Source organism: Macaca mulatta, chromosome 4 (genome assembly GCF_049350105.2).
Source record: "Macaca mulatta isolate MMU2019108-1 chromosome 4, T2T-MMU8v2.0, whole genome shotgun sequence".
In the NCBI taxonomy this organism is placed as follows: Eukaryota; Metazoa; Chordata; class Mammalia; order Primates; family Cercopithecidae; genus Macaca; species Macaca mulatta.
In genome coordinates, this window is record NC_133409.1 from 157,645,635 (window position 1) to 157,665,911 (window position 20,277).

General features: G+C 38.1%; 2 protein-coding genes across 21 annotated transcripts in view; one reads left to right on the forward strand and one right to left on the reverse strand.

Moving 5' to 3' along the window:
- The window catches only part of CARMIL1 (capping protein regulator and myosin 1 linker 1), a 344,161-nt gene that overhangs the window by 154,661 nt on the left and 169,223 nt on the right, over positions 1 to 20,277 (reverse strand). For all 9 annotated transcript variants that reach the window (XM_078000908.1, XM_078000907.1, XM_078000905.1 and 6 more), the window contains 4 exons: positions 18,536 to 18,633; positions 18,120 to 18,190; positions 17,818 to 17,891; positions 2,702 to 2,777 (listed from right to left, as the gene is read on the reverse strand). In XM_078000908.1, coding sequence (XP_077857034.1) covers positions 2,702 to 2,777; positions 17,818 to 17,891; positions 18,120 to 18,190; positions 18,536 to 18,633 — 319 coding nt within the window. The remainder of the gene's footprint in view (positions 1 to 2,701; positions 2,778 to 17,817; positions 17,892 to 18,119; positions 18,191 to 18,535; positions 18,634 to 20,277) is intronic.
- CMAH (cytidine monophospho-N-acetylneuraminic acid hydroxylase) overlaps positions 16,159 to 20,277 on the forward strand; it is a 362,762-nt gene continuing 358,643 nt past the window's right edge. For 9 of the 12 annotated variants that reach the window (XM_077998302.1, XM_077998298.1, XM_077998326.1 and 6 more), the window contains exon 1: positions 16,357 to 16,558. The gene's annotated coding sequence lies outside the window, so the exon portion shown is untranslated. Of the gene's footprint in view, positions 16,559 to 20,277 lie in introns of all 12 variants that reach the window. The other 3 variants (XM_077998300.1, XM_077998313.1, XM_077998309.1) reach the window with 2 other exon arrangements.

A 20,277-nucleotide genomic window follows, 5' to 3' on the forward strand; every position in this document is an offset into this window, starting at 1 on the left:
AAAGGGAGACACACTCAAACCTAGCTACTAAGTATAATGTGATAATTCCAGTAGTATTTTCCAAATGTCTACAGCATGTGCAGCACTATGTGCATCAATTTAGGAAATTTTTTAAAAACTGGATACAGTGACTCTCCAGGAGCTTGCATTCAGTTAAAAAATGAATGTAAACAACAAAAACTAGAATCACTATAGAGTAATAAATGAACTATTGCAAAATAAATTAACTTTTTAAAACTGGAACTTTAGAACTGAAAGAAACCATATACATTATCTCGTCCCACCATGTCATTCCCTAAAAACTAAAAAAAGATGCGATGATGCTCACCAATTTGCCTGAGCTGCAAAACAGAAGAAGCTGAGCAAGACCCCAATTCTACTATTTTTTTAATGAGTCAAGAATGTTGGCCAAAAACATGGTCCTAATTGCATATTCAGTACCATTTTTTAAAAAAATCCTTGACTCAAATTAGAAATACTGATTGCTAATTTGCTTCATAAGATCAACATAAAGTCATATTTTTCTCATGGCACCTTAGCACAGGAGGCTTTTATGGGACTAGTAACAATCTTAACCCAGAGAGCTCATATAACTTGAGAAGCAGCCACTTATTTTTGCCCTTGCACTTCATGTTTACAAAAATCCAAAGACGTGCTTCTTCATATTGTCCTTTTCTTTGAATAAACCCAATGTTACACAGTGCTCCGAGACTGCCCACTTCAGTACCCATCAAAAGAGAAAGTATCATTTCAACTTTGGGTAAAAAACATGAAGAATTTAGTATTCTTTTTGAAGACCTGTAGAGTAATATCCACAAAGATCACTTCATTTTAAAATACCAAATATTAAAAATATATGCAACCTGTATTTTTGTGTTTAAATCTCAGTTAATAGAAAAGCAGCATGAGCAGTCCTCACATCCTGTCACTCCACTTCCTTCCATCCCAGGACACCCAAGAAAGCATAATAGCATTTACCTGCTTTGTTTTGCCAGGAGTGAAATGATTAGGTGCATATTTTATGTCCTAAACATCTAAGGCAGCTGAAAGGAGATGATACCTGGGAGGAATAATGACAGAATGGCAGCAGCAATTGCCTGGACACCTTCCTGTAATTGCAGGTTGGGACAATCTCCAAAAGCGAGATATCCACAACCTTCCTGAAACCCTCTTGAGGCCCCATTTTGAAATTCACAAGCTTATGTAAATGACTGAATGAGCCAGAAAAACTGACATGGTAGCAAACCATTGTTCTCTCTGATCCCACAACCCCTGGACTAATCCCCTTCTCATTCCTCCAATGGCTCCCCTTTCCCACCTGTACTCTTTGCTGGCTCAGGCCTGGAAATGGTCCCATCCCAGCAAGCAGCAAACAAGGGACATCTATTCTTAGGTCTCCCATCATGGCTACCTGTCTGCTCCCTGAGGGCTCACCTGGCTCCAACTCATGCCAACCCTCACTCCATCATCACTGCTCAGACACAACTCTTGTTTGAATTATATAGTTCACATAATTCATACTCTCATATATGTTCATTTCTCAATCTCTTTGATAACTTATTAGACATATACTTATTAAACCAATTTTTATTAAATAGTTACTATGAGTCACACACTCTAATAAGTACTGGATAGAGATGAGTAAGAAATGGTTCCAACTAACTCAGGTATGCAGGAAGTTGAGGACCTGGAAGGTCAGGTAAGTTATCTAAGGTAACATAGCCTTATAATAAAAATCAGAATCTGAAATCCAGGTTTCTCATTCCAAGTCCAAGCATTTTCCTCTACCATATTGGCTCTTAAGGGACCCCAAATGAGTTTAGTCCATTTTCATACATACAATGTTTTAGGCCACCCCTACCCCAAGCAAATTCAGAGAACCAAGTCGCCTGCCCACTAGCCAGTCTCAACCCTCCATGTCCTACAGATCCATGTCTTACTACAAGTCTGATGTATTCACTATGAAAATCTTAAACCCCCAGATCCTATGACCTCTGAAAGTTAGAGACTTAAACATGAGAGTCTCCAGGAAAACATACAAATTCTTTCTTATCCCATAACAAACACCAGAGAGTTAATTTATGGATAAGCATCCGTCCATATGACTGATATGAACTGGCAACAATCCCAAGACAGCATTTTATTTCCACTAATAAAATACACCAAATATTTTTCTCATTCGTACCTTATGAAAACAGATTTCACTTTAATTTAATTTTGCTTTCATATAAATCTACCCAAAACCCATCTAGAAAATCAACATTAACTATCATTACTCGACCAGGGGAACTCTACCTGCTAATGTTTTCCTAAATTCTTAGGAAGGGAAACTTTGTAGACACAGAGTGTAAGATAGGAATATAAAATCTGCTATTTGCAGCTGTGCAAACGTAACTTTTAACAGTTTTTGTCAACTGAATGGTTTGTACTAAAGGCTACACTAAATGTATCTTTTTGTTCATCTTCTTAAATTGCCTGAAACAGCTGAATACATGAGGAAATACTTGGAAGCATCTCACATCACAAATTTTACTAAACGTTATGCAAATCATTTAAAGGAAAATATCTCCTCAAGAAATAAAATGTATATAGTTTACCAGTACAGTAAATTTTTTTTTTTTTTTTTTTTTTTTTTTACAAATATTGGGTTTTTGAAATTCAGCAAAGCCAAGCAACATTTGCTGCATGTTTGATTACTTACCAGTTTTAGATCCTTAGAGGACAGCTTTGTGAACCACTGATTATATTCCAGAGCAGCAATGATAGGTATTAAGTCCCTGGAAACAGAAACAAAGTACATGAAAGTGCTCCTACAGTAGCTACACTGACACTTAATTTTTAATCCATGACATCCAAGTTCACCTGTTAATTTCTATTATTTACAGATACATCTAGTAGGCCATGAGACAACAACTAAGTTCTCAAAGACTGATCTTCAAAGTTCCCAAAAGTTAAAGTAAATTGTCTCCAGGGACTCTTTCCTACTTCCAAAGGAAAAGAGGCTGGTATCAGAATTTGCTGGAAGAACCTCCTTGCTCTGAGAGATATCATACCTCTAAGTCCATACCAATAACAAGTCTTACTTCTTTAGACCTCTCCTTCATAAAATCTTTTTTTTTTTTTTTAGACAGGGTCTCACTTTGTCACCCAAGGTGGAGTGCAGTGACATGGATCATGGCTCACTGCAGCCTTGACTTCCCAAACTCAGGTGATTCTCCCACCTCAGCCTCTCAAGTAGCTGGGACTACAGGCACGTGCCCCCACGCCTGGCTAATTTTTGTACAGATGGGGTTTCCCCATGTTCCTCAGGCTAGTCTCAAACTCTTGGGCTCAAAGCAATCCACCCACTTTGGCCCTCACCCAAAGTGCTGGGATTACAGGTGTAAGCCACAGTGCCTGGCCTCCTTCATAAATTCTTTAACCATCAATTATCTCATATAGTATTCTCTAGTCAGAGGAGTTCATATTGCAAGCAAGATACTGCCTACCCTGACAGTAAGTGGCACTGGATGGATGCCCAATGCTTAGCAAGCATTTTGCAACCATTTGGTCTTTTTTTTAGTTCCTACTAGTGATTACATCCATAAGATAGCCCAGGTGCATTTTTGTATTAGGCTTCATATCAGCTCTTCGACCACAGAGTGAAGCTATCTGCATGTCAGTTCTGCCTCCATTCCAATTTTGCAGCCTAAGCTCCCACAACTCATCCCATGCTCAAGACAAAAAGCTGACAACTCATTACTCATCTAATATGATGTGCAATTTCACATTCAGAATAATCTTTTACTGCTCTGTTATGAAAATTTGTGTGTCCTTAAATGCCACTACTATCACACATCCTCACCTCCTTAAGTCCTCCCCTGGTCAAACCCCACCTCCCTTTTTAGCATTTATTTATTCTATCTTATATTATATTTTGTTGCTTTAAGCATCCTTACCACCCCCAATTATTAAGTTCTTTGAAAACCAAGCCTTTGTCTACTTCAGTTTTTTAGCTTTAGTGAGGTAATAGCAGTTTTATACTCAGTGCAGGACAAGTAGCAGATACTCAAATTTTTACTGAAATAGAAAAGAAAGGCAGAAGGTGGAAAGAGGTCTGAGAATCAATATTATCTCATTGCTCTGGGTGTCGGCACTGTGCTTGGCACTCTACATAGGCCAGTTCGTTTAAATCTCAAAACAACCCCAGGAGTTACTGTTGTTTACATCTTACAGATGAAGGAACAGATGCTCAGAAAATACAGTGAAACTAGGCCAAAGGGACAGAATTGCAGTCAGAACCCTGGCTCTGAAGCACCACATGTCTGCAGTTTCAATCAACATACTTTAAAAAGATGAGATGAGTGCCCACAGGTAGTAGAAAAAAAAAAAAAATCCAGAGAAATAGGTAGGCTCAGTCATGTGTTTCCACATGCCAGGTTTTCTACTGACAAGCCTCTTTACTAACTTTGCCTAAGTTTAAATTTTTTTTTTTAAGTTTTAGATTAAAAAGGAGAACAACACTTTCAATAGTTATTTTACGGTCTTCACTCGCCTCGTGCCCCTCCACTGCCATGCTCTCTGGGCTCAGAACAAGGCCCTGTATCTCTCCCTGTTGCCTAATTACAGGTTGTAGCTTCTCTAACGGTGATTCCACCTTATTACAGAGTCCCCAAAGCCCACGCTGAGAGTTCTCATGTATATTTCAACATTCAGAACTACGGCAAAGCAGTCTCATCGCATCTGTTTTGTGGATTTAATGTCCAGGAGTGACCACACTTGGGAACCACTTTTTTGTGTAGTCTGTTCTGTCACATGATCTGATTTGAAGTATAACTGGCTTTTGTCATAGATGAAGTCATTTTCAGGAATTGAAGGGCACATCATTTCACAGAATCATGAAGGCAGTGGGTAAAACAGCATCATCTCTACATACGACAGTACTTAACACTAAAAATGCTTATTGTTCAATATTAAATTTTTAAGGTATACAGCATTCTAAAGTGTACATTTGTGTGATATAATCAAGAATTGGGATTAATAAAATCTACATATAAAAAAGATACAAATGCTAACAAATATAGACTTTTCTTAAGAAAGAAATACAACCAAACATCATAAGGATACCGTGTTAGCATTAAAGGTGATATTAATTTCTTCTAACAAAATTATTATGTTTTAAAATTGCTCTATGATTCATATGCATAATCTGTTTTACAAAATTAAATCATCTATGGATGATATAAACAAAATTTTGCTCTAGAAAAAATTATTCATGAGGAGGATGGAGACTAAGTATATTGGCATGGTTTGCCTACCATGTTTCTCTAAATTGTGTTAATGCCTAGGCTTTTTATGCTAAAAAACAACTAGAAGGAGACAATCACATATTATATTCAGTAGATATTTATTTAGTCCTTAGTACTAGGCAGGGTTATTAGGCTCTGAGAGCTAAGAGATAAAGAAGCATAGCTCTTATTCCTCTATCACACTCCAGTGGTAAAGAAAAACTCCTACTCAACTATCTGTAATACAATAGGAGATGTGCTGAATAGGGAAAATGTTAAAAAACAAACAAACAAAAAGCCCTAAGAGCACAGTAGGACAGCAAGTAATTCAGCCTGAAGTAAATGGGGAATGGTTCACCGGCTTCAAAGATCAGAAGGAAACCAACCAGCCAGGGAGACAGAGTATTTTAAGAAATTAGGAATAGCATATACAATGGCATGGGAACCTGAGCATATCCAGCAATTCCATCCATTCTTATGTTCAACAAATGCCAGCCATCGTGCATGAATCACTGGGCCTGATGCAGAAATGAACACAGAAAATGGTCCCTGCCCTGTAAGACTGATGGCCTGGCAGAGTCTAGCAGGAGACTCAGGAAGGAAAAAGCAGCCATAATACAGTGAAACAAGCCCTAGTGAGGTAGGGGGAATACAAAATACTATGTGTGCAAATAAAAGGGGTGCTAATCAAGACAACCAAGTTGAGAAAGAGGATGTTACTGAGCCCTCAGAGTGGGATGAGACACATATTCTAAGCAGAAGAAATGGGCAACAAAGTCAGGTATGGCTTAGTCTAAGAGTTTTTAGAGCTCCGAAAAGCACAATATGAAAATAAAAAAAATTGATAAACTGGACTTTATTCAACATTAAAAACTTCTGCTCTATAAAGGATGTTAAAAGAAGAAAAAGATAAGCCACATGCTGACAGAAACTATTTACAAATCCCATTTCTGAAAAAAGAATTGCATCCAAAATGCATAAAGAACTATCAAAAATAAAAAACAATCACCTCAGTTTTTTTAAACGGGCAGAAGATCTAAACAGACACTTCACTAAATAAGATATATATACAGCAAATAAGCACATGAATGGATGCTCACAGTTTTTAGCCATTAGAAAAATGCATTAAGGAAAAACCAAAAAGTGATGCACGGTTTAAAAAAGAGAAAAAAAAAGTTTTTAAAAAACCTGACAATACCAGTTGCTAATAAGGACCCAGAGCAACTGGAACTCTCAAATGTGGCCGATGAGGATGCAAAATGATACACTCAATGGAGAAAACAGTTTGACAGCATCTTATTTAGGTTTAACAGATATTTGACATCTGATGCAGCAATCCCATTTCTAGGAAATTACCCAAGGAAAATCAAAATTTATGTTCACATAAAAATGTAGACAATTATTTATTTTTAAGAGCTATGTTCATAATTACCAGAAACTAAGAACAATACGGATGTCCTTCAAACTACAGGATTGTCAAGGCTACATTAGAAGAGGTAATAATACAGCTCTATCCAGCTCCCTCTCATGGCAAGCTCACCCATGGAACACAGCGCTGCCTTGCAGCAGACAGCCAGCATCGAGCACCAAACACGTGAATGAGGAACGCTTCATTGTGACTCCTGACTGTTCTTGCTGTGGCCATTAAGTTTGAGGGGCTTTGTTACATAGCAATAGATAACCAGAACACTTAGCACCTAGAAATGAGGCTTGAAAGCTACAGTTAGGAGGCTTGACTGCATGCATGCAAGGCAGTCATAGAAAACTTTTGAACAGAAATGTTTCAGAAAGTTAATTTCTGCAACATCAGTGGGAGTTATCAGAGGCAAGGTAACAGTCTCCACAATGCAGACATGATGTATCAGAGATATAGCAGGAGTCTAAGGCAGAAGGTGGGTGTGGGTTCAGAGGCTAGAACAAGGACCAAGGCAAAATAGTAATTTTTTCCAAATTGATTTATAGATGCAAGTAATGTAATGCCAATCAAAATAGGTATACTTTTGTGATAAAACTATAAAGGAACACAAAGATTACCGGAACCATTATTATAACTGGGCAGGGCAGGTGGAGAAGGAGGGAACCGTGATTGAAAATTGATATATGTAAGTCTTTTAAGGAGAGGTAGTAGCCTATTTCTTGCGTTAAATGGTGGACATAGTAGTTAAATTTACAAAGATTTCCATCTTGGTATATATCTGCATACTTTTCTCTAAGGAGACAAGTACAAGGATGGCCTTAGCAGCATTACAGATAACAGACAATACACTAACCAAAATGTCTGACAAACATTCAGCAGAATGGATAAATTATGGAATGTTCATACATTAGAATACAAAATAGAAACAAAAGTTAATACATTATAGCTACACATACCAACATGTAAAACCTCAATTTCTTAGATACTTAATACCTCTCAGCCTGGCCGCAACATGCTGAGAATGAGGAGCTTACAGTGTAAGACCAAGTGCCCAGGAAGTACTTCAGCAAACGCTTTATGTAAGAGGCAAGGTCTAGTCTAGAGAGACATTCAGGACCCCTAGAATTCACTACTCTCTGGGCATCAAGTCACCATGACAGCCAGAACAAACATGAAGACCAAGGATCAGGGAGACTCAGGCCTGCATGGGACAAACAAGTTTGCATACAATAAAAAAATTACGGAGCCAGTAATAATCAAGACTCTGATGAGGTCTCATTTTAATAGAAAATACAAAATACACAAGACAGTAGGTAACTAATCTCATTTCTGAGAGTTCATCTTCCTGGATGGCTTTCTTAGGACACAGTAATAAGTGAGCACATAAACAGATCATGAATAAATATTTAATCTGACATTTGCATGGGCCTCCCTACTGCTGTGCTGATACCAACTCACTGCAAAGGACTACCTGATTTTCCCTGGTGGAGTTTATGGCAGGACCGATCCTTCCTCGTGTTTTCAGTAAGTGCTGATGCAATTAATTGACTTAAGAGGAAAGGTTTCCAAACATCAGCCATTGTCATATTAACTGATTTCTCTTAGTTGGAAGTGGTAACAACTTTTTACCATCACCAGTCCATCATATTTATTTTACATTCCCCACTGTGTTTTGCTTTGACATCCTAAGAAACTCCTAATTATGATGGAACCTTTGATCTGAAAAGTAAAGTCAGCCTTAAAAGAAGTGATAACAGTTGAGGGAACCCTCTCATGAGTCCTGTCAACATGGCAACACAGCATTCTCCTGTACATTTCCAAACATTACTTCTATCATTTCCTTAAAATGGTAGCAAAAACATCTTAAGACTACAAACCCTGAGGAGAAGGATCCAGTATTAACATCTTTTAGAGCCACGTCGCACAGTCATTTCTTACATGACACTGAAGAGAGATGAGACAGTTAATATTCACTAACTTTTTCCTGTTGTAAATTTATTATACATAGAGTTTTTTTGGTTTTGTTATTAGTCTAATGACTTGTTGGGGAGTGTAAAAAATGTTGGGATCCAGGTCAGGTGTGGTGACTCACACCTGTAATCCCAGCACCTTGGGAAGCTGAGGCAAGTGGATAGCTTTTGCCCAGGAGTTCAAGACCAGCCTGGGCAACATCGTGAAACCCCATCTTTACAAATAAATCATAAATCAAATGTAAAAAATTAAAAATATAAAAATTAGCCAAGCATAGTGGTGCATGCCTGTAGTCTCAAGCTACTAAGGATGAAGTGGGAGGATCAACTGAGCCCAGGAGGTCAAGGCTGGGTGATACAAGACCCTGTCTTTAAAAAAAAAAAAAAGAAAAAGAAAAAGTTGGGATCCCTATTTCTCGTGTCAGTTGACACTTCAGAATAACAGAAACCTCCCCTTAAAACTCAAAAGAATCAAGTTTTTCTCTTATACCTTTCCAGAAGAAAAAGCCATCATAAAACTGATAAAGAGTATCACAGAAAAAAAACCATGAACTAGTCTCAGGAAATCCAAAATTTTCTGTAACATAGGGATTCACTAACTTCACTTTTTTTCAATTAAGAAAACTTGTCACTTTAGATAACTGTTCATTTTTTTTAAAAGGAAGACCTTTAAAAGATATGAAAATAGCAAGCATTTATTTGAATATGTACTAATACAAAGTGCTTTAAATATATTTATCCATATAGTCTTCATAATTACCCCAGAAGAGAGGTATAATTATTTATTAACCCCATTTTCAGATGAACACTCCAAAGGCACAGGGAAGTTTGATGTATGCACAGTTACAAGGCTAGCTGAGGCAGAGCCAGGATTCAAAAGCAGCCAGTGTGACTCATGATCCCGTGTCTTAACCACTGTGCTGTCATCTCACTCATGACTAACTTGCCTTCCATACCATCAAAAAAGTCTTCATACTCTACAGAGGAAACCAGGATGGTATATCCACAGGTTTTCAGATCAAAGGATCGAAAACCCCTTCCATCACAATTAACCAATCATTTGGTTTCTGATTTTAAAGTTTTGTTTTGTTTTGTTTTTGATACGGAGTCTCGCTCTGTCACCCAGGCTGGAGCGTAGTGGTGGATCTCGGCTCACCGCAACCTCTGCCTCCCAATTCAAGCAATTCTCCTGCCTCAGCCTCCCAAGTAGCTGGGATTACAGGCGTGTGCCACCACGCCTGACTAATTTTTTGTATTTTTAGCAGAGTATTAAGATGTATTCTGAAGTTTCAATTGTACCATCCCCTTTTTTTCTGAACATCAAAAATAAACTGCTAATATGTGAGGGCTAATTTATAATAAAAAGTTAAAATGCAAAAACAAAGAAGTTGGCAAGGGATTGAGAGTCTAGATCTCTTGCCAAATTCTTTGCTACTCTACATTCTAGATAACCCATTAAACCTAGATTACCTAGTTTGATCCCATCTTTTTGATCTGTATGACTTTATAAGAATTTAATTTTCCTAGTTATTATTATCAGTACAAATTTCCCTCCTTACTCCCTTTCCCCTGCCTGCCATCTCTCTGAAATTTTAAAAACACCGTGTAAACACAGTGTTAAATATACCAGGAAAGTGTTAAAGAACAAAAATAACTGATGGATGTTAAGGACATCTAGCAAGTCCCACAACCTGCAACGTGAGAAAAGCACAAATAGAGCAGTAATTCAATGAACAACATCATGATTATTCTTAGTATATCCACCTACCACAGGAGTGAAGATTTCCCTCTAATAAATCTTATAAACATTTAAAGGCTCAAAGGAGGTGTTTTAATGCAAGAATGCACAGCCTTGCCGCTCTTCATGCTCCATGCATGCACACAATAGATTATGCACTCTCGTGGAAAGGCTGGTAAAACTCAGAGCATATTCATTTGACATATTCATTTGATAGCCTTTCTGGGAATAATTTAGACTTTCCTCCATTCCATCTATTTTGGAAATGGGAGTTGGAGAGTTTTAAAAAGTTAAGAATGTCACAAATGAGCTATTCCTTCCTGCTATCCTAACTTATATGTCCTGTATATTATTAAATCATTAGTGGAACCACTCATCAACTCTGGGAAGGATGTAAATACCTAAAACAGTTCCCAGATAAGGACATTCCTAGAGGTCTAAATGAGTGGTCTCTACATTTTTTTATCATTCATCCCCAACAGCAAAGAATTTTGAATATTCCCCCCTCTAAAAAATGTGTTAATCTATAAATCATACACATGTACTGCAGCACTAATATATTAAGCTCAGTATAAAACATACACACATGCATAAATAAAATGAATAAGAAAAATTAGACAAAAATCAAGTTCTACTATTAGCGTCACATCCCCAACATATCATCATCTTATTTGCTCCTTAGAGTTCATCTCACCCAGGTTGAGGACTATTGGCCTACAGAACTATTTCAAGAAATTCAGGACTGGAAACAGAAGCCAATGGTGTTCACACCTGATTCCACTCTCCAAACAGCAATGCTTTTATAAATGAGACAAGGAATTAAAAAAAAAATGGATCTTTGATTAGGAAAAGAATGACAGCAGTGTCCTCAGGACAACCTTGCCAAACATAATCCACACTCAGAACTCTTTCCTGATAGTATCACACTCAAGAATGTCACCTTGATCAGTAAGAAATATGACAACACAAAAAAGCATGAATCTGCTGCCTGGACTCTTGTGAGCCAAGTTGAAGCTCAATGATGCATGTCATGGAGTCTTCAAAGAATTCATGAGATTAGCTCCTCTTTAACATCTTTCAGGAACACGAGAAATCAATGTAGTTATAGCTATATATTTTCTTCTTCTTGGCACCAGTACCTCTACCTTCATAATTCCCTACCACTCCAAATTACAGGGTAATTAAATTTTTTAACATGTCAGCTCACAGACCTTTGAGAAATCCCATGAGAAATTTACAACAAATTTTCAATCTATGCTTTTTTTGGCCTACTGATAACCTAAAACAGAACAAACGCAAAGAATATACTTAAATAAGATGCCAACTGGACATTTTATAAATAACAACTGGAGTGGGCATTTTTCCAAGTACTTCCTAATTATGGTTCTCCAGAGATTAACTGGCTAGATCTAGCATGATCACTGTCATCCTTATTCCTGAATGCTTATTCAGCAACAACAGAGGGACTGGTCCTAGATTCAGTTCTGATAGAACCATAGTAAATAAATAAGAAAACATTATCACAACATTCAAATTGCTTACAAATTACCATGAAGCACCTAGATAGATCTAATTGGTTTTAGTGAAGTAGCAAGATATATAGAAACAGGAAGCCAAGTCCACATTGAAAAGAGAACAGCAAGCTGGATGACTGATAAAGCAGCCCCAGGACAGGACGATGCACCTGCCGCTCCATCCTTCGGTTCCTGTGGTTATAGATCACATGATATAAGTGGCACAGTGTCCTAACACTGGGCCTATGTCTGAAGAAGAGCAGATTCTAGGCAAATCAGAGGGGTGAGGACAGTAGTAGGGGCTCTTGGTGACAGAACAATGACCAAGGCACTGCCCTGTCACCACACCTGGACCTTCTAAAACCATGTCTCACGTGTGGTGATGGGGTCCCACACAGACAGAATGTTGCTTCCTCCATCTCTGTGCTTCAGATGAGCAAGGTGCCAAAACCATGTTTCATCCTCTCAGACCTGTGACATTAACATCAGTGCCTCTCCCATGACTCAAATCCCCGGCTTTGAATCTGAACTGGTCCTGGGAAAATGGTAGTTACAAACCTCTAGGCAGAAGAAAATAATGACCTGGATGAGTAAACTAAAAGAAACAAATGGAACTGTATAAGAATCCAGATAGAATTTAGCCATGGCTTCAAGCAAAATGGGGTTAAGAATGTCATTAAAGCTATAACTGCCGACCTGAGCAGGGTAGTAAACAATATTTGAGTAATCTGACAGGCTTTCTAGAAATAATCCTACCTCGCAGGATTCTGATGTGCTCCACCAGAGCAGATCACTCACTGTCCCTTAAAAATCCTTTATTCTGGGACAATGGCTTGACTGTAGAGTATCACATCACAGAGCATGAGCAAGACAGACACAGCCTAGCCTTCAGTGAATTTCCCTTCCAGAAGCACTGATAGTTTTAAGGACTGTTACAAATGGATGTTTCTAAGTAGGAAGACTAAATATAATGGCAAGAAAAAGTGGAATGAAAAAATAAAGCTAGCCGGGCGCGGTGGCTCAAGCCTGTAATCCCAGCACTTTGGGAGGCCGAGACGGGCGGATCACGAGGTCAGGAGATCGAGACCATCCTGGTTAACACGGTGAAACCCCGTCTTTACTAAAAAATACAAAAAAAACCTAGCCGGGCGAGGTGGCAGGCGCCTGTAGTCCCAGCTACTCGGGAGGCTGAGGCAGGAGAATGGCGTAAACCCGGCAGGCGGAGCTTGCAGTGAGCTGAGATCCGGCCATTGCACTCCAGCCTGGGTGACAGAGTGAGACTCCGCCTCAAAAAATAAAAAAAATAAAAAATAAAAAATAAAGCTTTGGATGATGGCCAGTCAGAAGAGTTTTTTTATTGACTCTATGAAACAAGTATAGCTTTCTACAAGGAACTCTAGCTGTAATATGAAGTTCACAGATCTTGACATACAAATGCATGCAGAATCTAATTTTAATAAATACAAGTGGCAAACACGGTTGCGTGCTTGTATCTGAATTATGTTCAAATAGGGGATATATGTTCAAATATGCTCAAAAAGGGAACACAGGAACTAATTGTCATAGACGGAAAATTAATGTATACATATGAGAATGTCTCCCCATTTTTGCTAACAAACTCCAGCTCAACACATAGCCCATTTAATGTCTTCTCTGACACCTCCACATTTTCTAATTCCTCTTCTCTGTATCTCACACCTCAATGAGAAAAATACCAGTAGAGGTTAAGAGAATAACCCACACACATCACATCAACTTATGCCACAATGAATCCTACAACTGTGCCATTTAAGTGCAGACTGATGTCTTCATGAATTAGCATGTTCAAGTTTCTACTACATCGAAATATTCAGCTAATAAAATGTAATTCAATTAGCGAAATACTATCAAAGCCCATCTAAAAGGACTGAGAGCAGTCTCTTTATATATAACCTGGCTCTAATTTTAATAGTAAAACTAGTAAAAAAACAGTAAAAAAAAAATTTGAGTACCATCTTGTTTTTTAATATTTAGTTATTGCATTCCAAAGACTACAATAGTAACATTTACACACATATTATAAAACAAGGAGAAATGTTAAAATGAGTCAATAATAAATACAAAGTTCCACTACTTTTTTGTAGCCCATCTTGGATTTTTCTCTAGATACATACATTTCACATTAGAGGCGGCTGATCTAGAGCAGGTATCAGCAAACTACAGCCCATGACACCTATTTGTGCAAACACAGTTTTATTGGAACATAGAAATACTCATTCATATATTGTCTAGGTCTGTTTTTAAGCTACCACAGTGGAACTGTATAATTGCAACAGCAACTGTCTGGCTCATAAAGTCTAAAATATTTACTATCTGGTCCTTGACAAAAAAAAAAAAAAAATTTTTCCAAATCCTCCACTAGAGTCTCAATAACGACAAATGTCCTTCTAGCCCCTTAATTAGGCAAGAAAAGTAGATTATTTGGGTCTACCCCACTAATGCAGTCTTTACTGATGAAATGAAAATTCTCCAACTAAAGAATTAGTAAATAATTTTTCTAAAAGGTTTGACAAATTTCTCATGCTACATATTTCAGGTAACTGTATTTAGTGGCTTATTTAAATATAGTTTCCCTTTGCCTACAGATTAATTAAACACGGTGGGTTAGTTGCTGGATGAGACCGAATTAAACATGGATTAGTTGAAAAGTTTAGCACTGACCCTATACATACCTACCAATGGTATAAAAACCATTATGGCATAATAAAGTAAGTCAAAAAAAAAAAAAAAAAAAAAAACCACTCCAGCTGCCCTATAGTGTCTTCACTCCCATGGGCCAGATGTTCTCCAAGGATGGACCCTTGGGGACCCTGAGATTCATTCAGGAGGTTCACAGGTTCAAAACTGTTTTCATAACAACACTAAAACAAACCTATCCTTTCACTGTGTTGACCTTTGCGTGGAAGGTACAAAAGCAATGGTGAGGAAAACTGCTAGCACCTGAGCACAAGCCCAGGCGGGCGTCTTCACTGGCACAAGCTCCTAGTTTTTTAAACAAACGTCGATTTCATTTTAGAATGTCCTCAGTGAAGCAGTAAACATTACTCATTTTATTAAATTTTAGCTCTTAAGTACAAACGTTTTAATATCCTGTGTAACAAAATGAGAAGTACGTTCAAAATGAGATGTTCCTCTATATATCAAAGTGATCACTGTCTCAATGTAAAGTGTTTGTGTGATAGTTGCATTTTAAGCAGAACTAGCTCCTTTTTTTCAGTGGGCCATCCCAAAAAAATGACAACATACAGTCATTTAGATTTGGGATTTGGTAGACATTCCCTCTAAAATGTAAGAAGTAATCTGGTCACTTAAAGATATCACTTCACCTGATACTATGGTTTTTTTGTTTTGTTTTGTTTTGTTTTTCCCCAATAGTAAAATTGTATCTTTCAAGCAAAAATTTAAATTTTGGAAAACTTTTATCTGCTACTATGAGCTCGACAGCTCTGAAGTATTTTTAAAAAGTTTTATAAGATCAGTGATGACAGTTATCAAATGTCTTTCTTTTTTCTTTTGCTATTGTACAAGAGGAAGATACTTGAAAACTATGTATAACTCGATGAACCAATATTTTCTAAGTTACCAATGTACAATGCTACAAAATTATGTATGGATAAGACCCAGTGGAAGGATAAGATAGACCAAACAGACTTTAATGTAAAAAAATTTTAAAAAGTTCATTGATACGGTTCTGATTCTACGTTGCAACTTATCTTTAAGAAACCACCACTTACTGAGTTGTGGTGAAGTACCAAGGAAGAATAGCCACAACTATGTGACAAGGCTATTGAAAATACTTCCTTTTCTAACTACACATCTTTAAGGCTGGATTTTCTTTTTATACTTCAGTCAAAACAACGTGCCACAATTTTGTGAATGCTGAAGTAGATATGAGCATCCAGTTGTCTTCTATTAAGTCAAACATTAAAACGATCTACAAAAAGATAAACCAATGCCACTCTTCTTACTGATTTATTTTTATTTTGGAAAATATATTTACTTTTTCATAAAAATGGTACCATGGTGCTATGGTACTATGTTAGTACGTAATGGTTTGGTTTATTAGTGTCATTTTTTTAAATTAATAAATATTTCAAATTTTAGTTTTAATTTATAATATTGCAAATACCAATGTTTTGACCCACAAAAAGCAAAGATCAATCATTTTTAAGATTTGTAAAGGGACCAAAAATGCTGAGACCAAACACTGGATGACTGTGAAGTTCTATCTTATTCTACATGCAATTTTCTTGTTTTATTGGAAAATACTTACGAAGAAAAATATTTTCCCTTTTTCTTTCTCAGTTCACTTTTTTATGAGCTACACAGGAAACATCTTGCCTAAATTTGAAAGTATAAAGTTGCCTCACTTATAGGAAGAAGGAGAACTGCTCTAAGCAGGAAAAAAAACAAAAAACAAAACATTGCCTGAGAAATGGAGGCTTGAGGCACATCAGCCACAACTACAGACACAGCTGAGCCTGCTTCACCATCTTCCGTAGACCCAGGCTGTGTGAAGACAAGGTATTTCCAGCTAGTATACTTTTTCCCTGCCCGATTCAGCTGGCTAGAGCTCTTCAGGGACCACACTGCAATTCTGGATTTCCTGCCAGGTAGGTGGAAAAATAATTCAAAACGGTATTTTGGGGGGCAAGATGCTGGTGCTGAGACGACATATGGGCAACAACAATCCTCTGTGACACTCCAGTTGTCCAGGTGGCACAAGTGATATAGCTAGAATCCCAGATTTCTCTCTCAATTCCAATCGGAGGGAAAAGATGTATTGGGTTGGAGTTTATTAAGCAGGGGGCTGACCTCTGCCTACCTACAATAGGTAGCAGCATATCCAGGGCTGAAGAGATTGGGATAGGCAAGATAAACTCCCAGACATTCTGGAACAGGGCGAGGCTCGACTGTCAGAGAGCAAAATAAATTTGCCAGGTCTGCTCTTAAGAGACATGGGGAGCAAATGAAGCTTTTCTCTGAGGCCTGAATCTCATAAGCCATACCCCTAAATATATTCAAGTCAAGATCTTAAACCTCAAAGTTTCTCAAATAACTTGTAACAGGTTTCATGACTTTATTATCACTATCACATGGCAGATACTGGCAAACTGATTTTCACCAACATACACACATACACCCTACCAATGCCCAATTCATAAAGAAACTCTGAACTAAAAGTCATATCTTAGAATTTCAGTATGGAAGTTCCTCCTTGAAAAGATGTTCTAAATGGCAATTAGGTAAAATACTACTACATTTTATAGACAGGGTAGAATAGACAGACTTTTGTAGGCCGATATATGAACCTAAGAATTATACTGTTTTTATGGTAAAATTCATCACATTTTCTAACTATGAACTCTGGATTTTGGATACACACATGCACCTCCACAAGTAATCCACAGTGATAAACATATTTGAAACTATAACTTGAAAGGCAAAAATCTAGAGATTCTTAGATTGTCCTGATTCCTCTTATAAAACAATTCTTTGGAGATAATGTACAGCCCTAAGTGCCAACAGAGAACTGCAGGAAAGGAGAAAGGAAAGGAGAAAGGAAAGGAGAAAGGAAAGGAGAAAGGAAAGGAGAAAGGAAAGGAGAAAGGAAAGGAGAAAGGAAAAGAGAAAGGAAAGGAGAAAGGAAAGGAGAAAGGAAAGGAAAGGAAAGGAGAAAGAAAAAAGGAAAGGAAAGGAAAAGGGAAGGAAGGAAGGAAGGACAGAAGGAAGGAAGGGAGGAAGGAAGGGAGGGAGGGAGGGAGGAAGGAAGGGAGGGAGGGAGGGAGGGAAGGAAGGGAGGGAGGGAGGGAGGGAGGGAGGGAGGGAGGGAGGGAAGGAAGGGAGGGAGGGAGAGAGGGAGCGAGCTTACCTGTGGTCAAGATGACTAAAATCTTGTAAATTCAATTCCCTGGTGTCTTGGGTAAGATAAATTGTATCCACATCCTATTTGAAATATAATTCAGCCATGTAATCAGTCCATGCAGATGACCAGGGAAGCAAGAGAGACAGTGAGAATTAGACAATGACAATGTCAGGTTTTTATGTAATCTGAGAAATGAAGATTTTAAGTGAAAAATAAATGAAGGGAAAAAAAGAAAAATAAGCCAGTCAAATATTACCATATTTTCCAGGAGTGTGTGTGCTCACGCACACGTACACAGACATTCTTACCCATTGTACTTCTTCCCTGTAAGAAAATCCAAGCCAGTCACAAACACAGGCATACATCTGAGAAAATCCACCTGAAACATACAACAAAAACACTGACAGGTCTTTGGCAAAATGATTTTTAAATTAAAATTTTAAAGCTTAAATATGGCCAATGTTGACAATACTGATTATCCTTTTCCTTTTTAGGGGGGAAAACAGCAAAGATTCTCCTCCCTGTTCTATAGTTAAGTACATAGCAGGATGCAATACAGCTTAAATATAGGACTTTTGTCCACCAATCTAAAGTCTGTGCGCTGCTAATTACACCTTGAAACTAATTGCACCTTTACAGTAGCACACTAGGAATAGACTTAACTTCCTGGCAGGGGGGATATCCATCCAGCTATTCACATTTCAGTTTGAAAATGCATGCTCACCACAGGGGCCCTGCTCAGCCACGGTCTGGCTGTCCCACAGAGCCTGGAGACTAGCCAGGCGCTCAGGCGGCTCCATGGAGACTTTTTTCATGATTCTCCTGTAAGATCAACAACAACACATTTCACAAACCACATTTTTCAACTGCACATAGAAATAAATTTTGTCACATTCCTTTTCTTTAAACAAAGACGAGTGTCACTTCAATTTCAGTAAATACAATTTTATTTTTTGAGCACTAGAGAGCTGGAAATCTAGAAAACATAACAATAAATCCCTATAACTTTCCTTTGTAGATGAAAGGTATTTAGCAATATAGTCTCCATGTTATAGTTTTATAATGTTAGATTTTGTTAGAATAGTTTGAAAAGTGTGTTCCACTTAATGAATTACTAGATTACATGTATACCAAACAGAAATTACTAATTTTCAATTAGTTCAAGTAAAAATCTCTTCTGTCTTTCTATAGTGCCTTGCACAGATGTCCATCAAGAAACTGATCAAGTCATACTGGAATAGTTGTTCCTTTTGCTATCTCTTCCCCTGGGCCATGATTCTTCTGGGGCAGAGAACATGTGCAGCTCCTCCCAACCCCCCATCTTCCTCTTCAGAACCTAACAAAGTTCTTGCCCACACATGCAGAGACAAGTCAGAGTAGTGGTTAAAAGTACAGCCAACCATGCCAAAGTTTCCTTATTCAGGAACTGACACATTTCTGAATTTGTCAGTTTCTGAGATGCTATCCCATAGAGTTATTGTGAGAAAAAAATAATAATAGTACCTATAAAGTTATTAGAATAACACCCCCAGGGCTGAGCCTGTAATCCCCGCACTTTGGGGGGCCAAGGCAGGTGATTACTTGAGCCCAGGAATTCAAGGCCAGCCTGGGCAACATGGCGAAACACCATCTATACAAAAACTACAACAATTAGCCAGGTGTGGTAGCATGTGCCTGTGTCCCAGCCGCTCAGGAGGCTGAGGTGGGAGGACTGCTTGAGCATGGGAGGTAGAGGCTGCAGTTAGATTGCACCACTGCACTCCAGCCTAGGTGACAGAGGGAGACTCTCTCTCAAAAAAAAAAAAAAAGAATCCCTGGTGTGTGGTAATGTCAATGTATGTTAACTGATACCATCGTTAGTTATCACAGAGTAATCGCTTAATGAATAGTTTATAAATTCATTAATTCACTCAAAAATTTTTTATGAAAGATCTACAGAGTGCCAAGACCCAAAACCAAGTACTAGGCATACAACCATTATTAAACACAGATGCTACCCCTGCCCTTGCAAAGCTAGCAGTCTACTGTGAGAAACAGACGAATAACCAGGCACTAGTGGAAGAGAACTAACACAAGGAAAGTTCAGGGTGGAAGCGTGGGCAAAGAAGGGGCACTTAGCTTATTCCCTGGCGAGGAGAAGGGGTGGGACGTAGGGAGTTGGAAATGCTCTTTGGTATAAGATATCTCTCTGCTAAGACCCATAAGAGGGCAAAAAGAGACAATCAGGTGAAGCATGGCAAGAGGAGGTGTGAGCTACGGGCCAGGAAAGTGTTTCAGATAAAGGAACAGCACACCCCCAAAGATGAGAAAGCCCATGCTTACCAGAAACTCAATCTAGTTCAAAATAGTTGGCAAATGATGTGTAATAAGGAGAGGAGTAAACAGAACAATCTGGGGAGCTAAGCAAAATCCCAGGCCATGGTGAGCCTCGCAGGTCAAATAAAAGGATTTAGATTTTATTCTCAG